This window comes from Gadus morhua, chromosome 20 (assembly GCF_902167405.1).
Source record: "Gadus morhua chromosome 20, gadMor3.0, whole genome shotgun sequence".
NCBI classification, from domain to species: Eukaryota; Metazoa; Chordata; class Actinopteri; order Gadiformes; family Gadidae; genus Gadus; species Gadus morhua.
The window spans coordinates 8,466,923-8,477,528 of record NC_044067.1 but is presented as its reverse complement, the minus strand read 5'-3'; the positions used below and the strand labels follow the sequence as shown (position 1 = coordinate 8,477,528).

General features: G+C 41.5%; 1 protein-coding gene across 1 annotated transcript; it reads right to left on the bottom strand.

Annotated features, from left to right (window-relative positions):
- Positions 1-75: 75 nt before the first annotated feature.
- Positions 76-2,686, bottom strand: LOC115533282 (augurin-A-like). Its single transcript, XM_030343698.1, has 3 exons — positions 2,348-2,686; positions 869-1,032; positions 76-468 (listed from the first exon to the last, which is right to left on the bottom strand). Exons 1-3 carry the CDS (start codon positions 2,418-2,420, stop codon positions 319-321), a joined length of 387 nt encoding a protein of 128 aa, XP_030199558.1. The 5' UTR covers positions 2,421-2,686; the 3' UTR covers positions 76-318.
- Positions 2,687-10,606: the final 7,920 nt, after the last annotated feature.

The window sequence follows — 10,606 nt, the reverse complement described above, 5'->3', positions numbered from 1 at the left end:
ACTAAGCAGGGAAATTAGATCCTCATAACTATATGAATGTGCCTAGTATTTTTGAGGCCAATTAATCCACGCTGGTGATTGAAAATTGATGTTTTATTTACATGCATTTAATCAGCACTGACGTCATGACTTTTGTATAAGATCAGGTGATATGTTTAGTTGAACAATCAATTAAACAGAATGTAGCCTACACAATAAAAGGAGATAATACGTAAAGGTTAATGTTTTAAAGAGACTACGCGTAAGAAAATGGGAACGGCTACTAATCAAGACACCGTCCTCTGTTTCCGGGATTCTTTGCGTGTGCGTGTGCGTGTTTTAGTAGTAGTCGTAGTTTACATTGGCGCCGTGTCTATAATTGCCCGGGTCGCCGTTGGCATGCGGGGAGTTCTCATCGTGATGGTGCTGACGACCTTGATCCGTTGCTCGTGACTGGTCCAACCAGTACGCCATGTCGGTTTCCAGCCTCTGAAAAAAAAAGAAACACGCTCATGCATCAGCATCATTATGACATATTTGGTAAAACAAACTCGATAACATGCCTCAAAGGCCAAGTTGATTTAAAAGTCCAAATCAGTCAATATCAGCACTAGGGCGGCAGCATGATAGAATGGCACGGAGCTTTATGAGTCACGGCTACTGGGCCCGACCCTGAGGGTCATCGACTTCCCTCAATATGTTCTTGGCTTGTCTGAATGGATTTTCGTAATGCCTCGCAAATTTTTTTCTTCATGACCATCAGTCCATCACATGGGGTGAACACTGTTTTGATGAGTGGATCAAACAACCCAATGTAGCATAAAATCGAATATTAATTCATAAAGGTAACAGAATCTATACCGCGACATGCGCACTGCTTTTAGCCGACCTGCTCATCAAAGCCCATGTACATGAACTGCTGAATCCACTGCTGTACGTCTGGGCGGCTGCGATCCCAGACGTTTCTTTTGGGCCGGTTCAGCTTAGCCAGGAACTCTTGTGCCTTCGAAGGACTGATGGCAACAGCGGACTTGGAGGGAGCACCGCTGACAGCTACACAGTGTGGGAATCGAGTAAGCAAATCACACATTTACCATTGATCAACAATGACAGGTGCTGGAACTATTGTTTCAAGGTCTCTAGAATTAAGGGACAAGTTGAGTCAATAGAAAGCAAAGGAGCACACAATAAGTTGTGGGGAGGGGTCATGCACGCAGTTGAAGTGCATTGTTGAATTTCAGGTTGTTTTTCAGTGTTGAAACACGCCAGCATTGTGCCAATGTTGGCAATAAAGAATGACAAACTTTCTAAATGAGAGACAGACATGCTTTATGCATGTCTACAGGTATCATTTGTGTTTTCATTTAGGATGAAGACACTAAATAGTGTTCGAAAAGTTGTTTATATATATGTTTATTTATTTTTAGTTTTACTGCAGTTGCTTTAAAAAGTACAAAGTGTACAAAAAAGTATGTAAGATAATTCAGTGAAGGACAATGCAGATCCTGTGGAGATGGGTAGGGAATCAGCATTCTGTAGCCATTAAAACCACACATACCAGAACAGAACACATGTAGTAGCCTGAGGCCACAGTGAGAACAAACAGAGTAGAATTGTTATGTACAGTGAGGGAATTGTTTGCATATGTTCGGATCTAGATGGCATCACAACATCAGTTCCCATGAACTTCAAAAGGAGGGGGAATACATGAGGCGTTCTCCTCTCGTGAACGCATACTACAGGCCCCATACAGTGATAAAAAACAAACACTGATGTTATACGGTTTTCACAGAAAGACCTTCCATGTTACTTTGTTACTCAACCCCATTGCTTCAGTCCACCCGCTGCTATTGAATCCCTTCCCATGGATTATTAAAAAAAGAGATTGACCTCTGGGCTGTGTGCTTATTCAGTGGCAGAGAGGATACAATGGAAGAGCTAAACATCCAATTTTCCCTCGAGTTTGGGAAATCGCTTCGTCACTTGCTGATGCAGAGCTCTCGGCAGCAGATTCAACCGTTTTCTCTTTTTAACACATCACCGAAACTAATCCTGCCGTATGTATGTGTGTGTGTGTGCGCGTGCCTGGGCATGCTTGCATGCTCGTGTGTGGATGTGCGCGTGCGTGCGTGCGTGAGTGTATGTGTGAGATAGAAATCATAGAATCCGCACAGCTCACTGCGTGTGTCTGCTGAAATATTTGACATCCACGCTATTCCCAATCATTTCACCATGCACCTCTAGAAAACGATGTATGTATCTAACCACAGCATACAGTACATGTCAAGTGCAGCACAGCAGCAGATGTGAAACAGATAGAAAGCCCTAACGATAGAACGACAGGTACCAAAGGGTTGTTATGGCTCACCTCTGAGGCTCAGCAGTGTCGTCAATACAGCGAGTGCCATAACGCTGGCCAGGTGAAACCTCAGACTAGCCATGATGAACCCGCTCTCCCCTCTCTCTGGACCTTTGTGAATGCACCAGTGTAGCACCGTGTTGCGAACCTGGTGCAGGGGTGGGAGGCTCAGTTTTTGGGGGTAGGGAATGAGGGGCGAGATTCCAAGAGGAAACTGGCCTATGGCGGTGGAAAGTTGTCTTCCTCCCCGTGCAGAAACACGACTAGTGTCTACAGCTGGCGTCCTGCCTCCTCTGGTAGTTTTCCGTCTCCCACGGAGCCGGCAGAAGAAGCAGGGCTGAGAGGAGAAAGGGGAGCCTTTTCCTTCTCACGCGTGGGCTTCACTGAATCTGGACGACCACATGCATGGCATGGGCCTCAGGGCTCCCCCTGGGGGGTGTTGTTGAACATCTCAGATTAAAAGGTTTTACTCTCAGCTCGTAAGTGGTTGGCCGGATTCTATAATTGGTGCTTCCACTTGGTTTCACTGTGAGATTGGCTCACTGTTGGACTTCTCATAAATCTGGCGTGTGTGTGTGTGTGTGTGTGTGTGTCCAACCCAAGGAGCTGTCCTGCTGGGGAATCTTCTGCAGACATTTATTGTAAAAGCGCAAAGCCCATCTATACTTCAGATCACTATCACGGCTGCATAAGCTATTATTGCACACGGTTACTACACACCTGCACACACACGCACACACACATCCACCCACTCACCCACATACACAATCACAAACACACAACCAAGCTCCTTGACCCTACAATAGGAAAAAACAACTTTAATGAAACGGTTCAAATACACAATCACAAAAACACACACACACACACACACACACACACACACACACACACACACACACACACAAACTCCTTGACCCTACAATTGGAAAAAAAACAACTTTAATGAAACAGATCAGATACACACACACACACACACACACACACACACACACACACACACACACACACACACACACACACACACACACACACACACACACACCCAAACTTCTTGACCCTACAATAGGAAAAAACAACTTTAATGAAACAGATCAGATACAGGCTGGAATCCCTTGCAAGCTGCCAACAAAAGCAAACGTGAGTAGCCTGAGAGATAGCTAGATATATAGATATACATGCACTAGATAACATATTGGCATAAAGATATATATATATATATATATATATATATATATATATATGTATATATATATTAGTGCTGTCAGTTAAACGCGTTATTAACGGCGTTAACGCAAACAAATTTTAACAGCTCAAAACAAAGAAGCAGTAGCCTGACTGCTATGTTCAAGGCAGTATGTTTGTTTGTTCATCGTTTAATTGCACTATAGGCTTTTTTTTTGTATCGTCCTGTTTTGATCAGTATATGCCAATGTTGTTATCAATTAAAAACCATTTGCACAAGGCAAGCCGATGCACTTCTCCATGTTGATAAGAGGATTAAAATGAGAAAAATTAATGGGACAAAGAAATCAAGGGATATTTAGCATAGAAAAAACATTTGTGATTAATCGCGAATGCTCGCGATTAATTGTGAGTTAAAGGCACCCAGTGCAACTTTATGTAAACATTCAATGAAAAATAAACATTCAATTTCTAGTCTTTTTTACACATAATAAGTTTCAATAACTCCATACCATTACATATCGACATTCAAGGAGCAAAGATGAGACGTCGCTGTGTGGTGAGAACTGATAGAAAATCGTAAACAACAACAATCGCCGGTGGGGAGAAGCCATTTTTCCATTGACTGGAAGCCTGCTTTATTTATTGTAGGTTACAAAAAATAAAGAAAATGGCGGCATTGTTGTTGTTATCGATTTTCTATCAGTTCTCACCACACAACGACGTCTCATCTTTGCTGCTTGAATGTCGGTATGTAATGGTATGGAGTTATTGAAACTTACTACGTGTAAAAAAGACTAGAAATTGAATATTTATTTTTAAGCCTCGAAAGTTGCACTGGGTGCCTTTAACTGTGGCATTAATGCGATTAAATATTTGAATCGCTTGACAGCACTAATATATATATATATATATATATATATAGAGAGAGAGAGAGCGAAAGAGAGATATATAGATAGACAGAGGCATTTATAGATATAGATATATAGAGAGATAGATAGATAGATAGATAAATAGAGGTCTAGATAGATTGACAGCTAGATAGATAGATATTGACCATACATCCATCACTAGATGACATTAAGAACTCTCCCCCTCATTTCGCTCTCAAAGTCTTCTAACGTAGCCGAGATGTCAGTCAATGCGTCACTCATTTGACGCTGCGTAACCCAGGTGAGATTGAAACACGTTGAACTTTGTCCCAAAACGACACAGCTATTGGTAAGCTCCAAGGAAGTAGAGAACCAGTCGCCTAACTACAAACTTAGAAAAGGTTTAACGGTTGAGAGGTGAAACAGAATAATTAAAATGCAAAGAAAAGAAAAGGCCTTGACGAGCTCCGGTTATTCATCAGTTGTTATTCAGACACTTCCAGAAGTGTCTGAATCCCCTATAATTCCTTACCAAACACAATATGATGAAGCCAGCCATCAGGGCTTTGCGTCAGACTTCTTTGTACATAGGCCTATGGGAGGAATGACAAAGCCTGTTCACAAGGTTCATTGTGTGCGCAGTTAGTTCAGTTTGTTTAGTTGCCCACAGGTGGGAATACTGAGCCAAGAAAATCTGGGTGCAAACTAAAGCCAGAGTGGTTCTGTCATAAGGCTGGAGGATACAGTCTGCTTGCGTCAACCTGCTTCACTAAGGAGCTGGGTGAAGGTCAGTTGGGATGTATATACAAAGCCTGCTCTTCAGAAAGTCTTCAGGCATGAGATGGATGAGGGAATCTGTTTCCTGTCTGACCCCACATTACAAGTTATTCTCCATTCAATCGGCTCTAAGCTAATGAAGTACACCTTAATAAAAGGCTTTTTAGCTCATGATCACAAGGGGGAGATAAATACACCATGAGTTTAAATGTGCCCACGTAGTTTCTGTTGTACGATGACCGAACGAGCTCAGATAAGGTAGACTTTTGTTACTCAGATGACATGATTTATTTCCCGTATGCAACTAAACAATCTGCGTTCAAATCGTTGATCAGTCGACATGTTTATCTTTTGATGGATTTCATTAAATCAGGGCTCAGTTACTGAAAATATCAACATTCCAGTGATATACAATCTCAAAACAGCAGGGAACAGAAGTTCCGGATCATTCTTCAGGCTGAGGATCGGCGCCAGGTCTGCCGTAGCCCAGCTGGTTGGCCGTGGAGAAGTGGGACCAGAAGGTTCTGGCCAGGTCGTTAAGCTGGTCGTAGGCACCCTGAGCACGGAGCTCCTCCACCCAGCCGAAGAAGTCTGAGGACCACAGGTTCCAGTAGGGCATGGCGGAATGCACCTGGCCTTCGTCTGGCTCCTCTGCAATCGGACAACAGATGGTTTCACACGTACTCAATGCCAAACATTTGCATTCTGTTTACCGATCACTGGGCGTCGTAGAAATGATGCGCTGCCAAATGCTAAAGCAAAACGTTCAATCAGGGAGACCACATTCAACCTCTATTTCTTTTTGATCCATGCGTTGGCCGTCCCCTCCCCTTCGTCTCTCAACAAATCAGGACCTCAGGGAGTGCCATCCCACCACCACCACCGCAACCAGATTCTAGCCTCCATCAAGGGGATCCTAGTCTCCCGGCAGCCCTCATGGATCAATGGACCATTAAGATTAATTTGAAAGTGTCTGATCGTCATATCTGTACTGGTCTCTCGCTGACTGAACTATCGATGTAGGCCTACTCCCATTGTGCTATTGTATGACAAGTGTAGGCTGCTCACCTGCGATGGCCATGCATACGCATAGAAGGAAAAACATCAATGAAGTCAAATGGTGTGAGCGCATGGTGTCAACAAACAAACACTGAAACAAAGAGCACATAAAGACACACGCTTCAGATAAATGTAGTGAGCCGTGGTTTGTTGATCCTTTTGAAGGAACATAAACAACAACAGCTATACAATGGTGCATCTATGTCTCTGAGACATTTCAAGAACCTTTTGTAATTTGCTCACAGCTTTTTCTGTCTAAACATTCTCTGGGAAAGACATTTAGCACATACTTTTCTGAAGTAGCAGTACGACAACGGTTTTGAAAAACATCTTAAGTCATACATATCCACTAGAGAACAGGAATTCAAGGTTTCTTATACTGTTTATGTATAATTAGATATGGTAGTTTGTATAATATAATGAATATTGATGCAAATATTGAATAAAGCTTTTCCTACCTGCGCGTTGTGGCTGGGATATGAGCGTTCCGGTTGGCCCTTCTTCGTCCGTCTCTCTCTCTCTTTTGAGTTGTCTTTTAAGATTGACTTGAGTTGACTCTTCAGGTGAAGATGGCAGAGCAAAGCAGACATGTTTGCTTTTCACAGGCCGAGAGCAACGTCACATCAGAGAGTAGTGCCTTCTCACACCTCTCAAGCTGTCCTGGGATGCCAGTTTAGCTCTAGAGTGATTATTTGAATATATCCCAATATGGTTCCCTCCTCCCCTTCCCCACTAACCATGATAGCACAATGACAAACATAACAATATGTGATATGCTTTTTAGGGGATTTCCCCAAAAATATGTTTCCACATTCATTTTTGATTAACAACCTGTGTAGCACTAGCAGATGACAGTAAGCCTTAGGCTTTGTAATGTCATCTTAGTTCAATAAGGGAATGTATGTCTGTGATAGTGTATATTTACTAACAAAGGTGGAAGAATAAGTGCAAAATTGAAAGTTCCCTAGGAGGAATTCTTTAGAGAAAATACGAATACAACGGAGAGAAGCACAAAGAAGACACAAAGTTTTTAAATTGGGCATCAGACTGCCTGATGTGAAAACCACTGCGTGGCACAGCTAGAGTCAAGGCCCCCGCCACACAAACACACACACACACACAAAGATAGGATGTGATGCAGACTGGCATGTGGGGAAGTGTCTCAGGCAGGTGACGACAGACGACAGAGGGTCTATAGAGCCTGAGAGAGAGAGAGAGAGAGAGAGAGAGAGAGGAGAGAGAGAGAGAGAGAGAGAGAGAGAGAGAGAGAGGAGAGAGAGAGAGAGAGAGAGAGAGAGAGAGAGAGAGAGAGAGAGAGAGAGAGAGAGAGAGAGAGACCTAGCTGTCGTTGAACATTCACTGAGTCTGCTCAGTAAAGTGAATACCTTGCAATAAGAAAGACTTGGTTCAGTTGAAAAATATGTCTGGTGGGCTTTTTTCATTGGGGGCCACGTAAGAAATTACGAATGTCTTTGAGGGCCGAGGAAATTTTGTCACATCTTAACAACAATTAGATTGTAGAAAACATGTTAATTTAAGCATTTGTAATTAAAAGTCACTGAATGTGAATAAAATCAATCACCATGTGCACAACAGAAATACATATTGTACAGTTTGGTTTACTAATAACCATATATATTTTTAAACCTATCTGTATCTGTATCTGTACCAAGTGCACTGAACATGAACAGTTGTATTGGAGTGCATCCACATTTGATAATGTAGGGTAGGACATTACGGCCCAATCCCATTTCTACCCCTTACCCCTTACCCATACCCCTCCCCCTTGTTTTGAAGGGGTAAGGGGAAGGGGTAAGGGGTAGAAATGGGATTGGGCCTACAACACACACATGTAAAAAATAACTCAGTGGGAGGAGCCAAGTCTCTGATGGTTCTGAACAAGTGCACTGAAGTCAGGTGTGATTCCAGATGAGGGAACGTACAGCACAGCTAACAGTATTTCATCATTGAGAGTGGATCTGAGTTGTTATATTTCCTCAATGAGAAAGTTGAATGACACTTGCTAAACAACCACATCGTCCTCATCACGATCACGCGCACACCAGTCGTTTTTTACGATAAAAGTATTCTTACCAAAAATAAAAAAATGCATTATTAGGAATTAATTCTGAGTGGTCGGCGAGCTCCAAGATGAAAAAAGTATATGTATTTTGAACCTTATTTTTTTTGAACTCGCAGGCCACTCAGAACCGGCTAGCGGGCCGTAGGTTGGCCACATGCGCCGTAGGTTGCCCACCTCTGGTCTAGTTGAACCAAGTGTCTGGCACTCTTAATTATCGTGAAGATTTTGTAACACTGAATGTGTTACACGGGATGATGTGGATGTGAACAGCTAATAGCTGTAATTCGATTGTGGACTTGTTCCCTCATAGCTGACAGCTATGAGGGAACAAGTCCACACTCGAATTACATTATACTGTAAAGGTCACAGATGTTCACAGAAATCTCAATTATTGCCAGTTGGTCTGTCATCATTAGCTAAAACAAGCTAAAATTCCAAATCCTTTCCTTGTATCGTGCACATGCTTGGTTGGTTGGTTCAATTATATTTGGAACCAACCATTTCAGTATCAAATGTGTCTCTTTTTAGCTCTGATATGTCGTTTAGCTTTTGACAGGACGTTTCATATTTTTATTCAGTCACCTTGCTCGAGGATCATGGAATGGAGGCTCTGACTTGACGGTAGGCCAGGAAGAGAACTTTAACCCAAATGAAAAATTAATGACGCAGGCATTCTGCTAGATTCCTTTCTATGTTCTGAAGCTCATGTAAAAGGTTTTATGTTGTCATGCTTTTATATTTGCTCCAATTTAGTGTCTTAGAGTACGCTTTTATCCCAAGTTCCGTTCCTATTTTTGGCTGTGAATACAAGGTACAGCCTTTCGCCTTGCCATGGTGGGAACAAGTGAACTCGTTATAACTGAAATGTTGGGAGTATACTTTTCGGTCTTGGCAACACCAAAACAAAGGTGAAAGATTCCATACCTCTTTGGTCCTGAAGTGCAGTGCTGCCCCCTGTAGACAGACCCAAGCTATTTAAAATCTTACATTAAGTGGCTATAAAATGTTTCCCGAAAGATTCCTCAAACAATATTGATGATTTACATAGGTAGTTAACTACTTTTGTTTGCCTCAAATTCAAATTGTGCCGTAGCCCTATATTGTAGTACTGATTATTATTTATTTTTTTACTATAGATATTATCATGCAGTATTCTTGGGGAGTATAGTTATTGCCCGTTATTCCAATGTGGACATTCATGTTATCATTAATGATGCTGCCATAGGAAAAAGTATGAGCCTGTGTACGCTTACATTAAAATTCTCTACAAAATGAAAAAAAGCAATTGCTTCAGTTGTGAAATGACCAACACAACCCAACACATTTAAACTTTCTCCAACAATCATTGGACGAACAGACAAAATAAAGGTCTGAGGAAGAATTTCTCATATGCAGTTATCGTCCAATCAGCAAGCAGGCTTTGAAATGATGGTGACAATCATCTGGCACAAGATAAGAGCCAGACATTTGACTGTCAGTTAAATGTAATATATGTGATTGATGACAACCGAGAAGGAGAAAATGGGCCAATGGTTTTGTAGCAAATTTGTTTTTAGTAAAAAAAGAAGAAGCATATCAAGTCCATCACATTGGTTGGAGAACACACTTGCTGGATCAAATCTATTCACACCTCATCTCATTTTTGTATATTATGTACATAATACAGTAGAATCAACTTGTGTATGACAAATGTTCGAACAATAATCAGATATATGCATCTTCTAAAATAACAAAAAAACCTCCAGAATCAACAATCCCATTGGTTGGCTGAACTAGTGCACAAAGACTGAACACAGAGACTCACGATTGGTTAACACTAACTTCCTCCAACCAATACGGAGGAATACTCTTTTAAAAAGTAGTCAATCACACATCATTTTGTATTGTGTATATTTAGTGACATCCTTAATTTTGATGGATTGGTTGAATCAATATAGAAAGGATTTGCACATGAAACACGGAAAGTGAATGAAGTTGATTTCTAGTCAGTGACGCAGTCATTCTCTGTAATTCCTAAACATTAATTCTCCCTCAAGAAAAGATGGGACTCCAGCAATGGCCAGAACCATCTTCCCATTTTCAATAAATACTTAAATCAGAGGTAATGTTTCATAACCGCATTCATTCCAGGAAGACGATGTCGGGGTTATGCAGGTTTATAGACTTATCATTGCAAAAATACACTACGTTCTTTAAACATGAGTTTAGTCAAAAAAGATATTCTCTCGATTTAGTATCTTTGTAGATATACAGCTATTAGATGTGTGTGAGGACAAAGATCACCTCTTGTTCGTA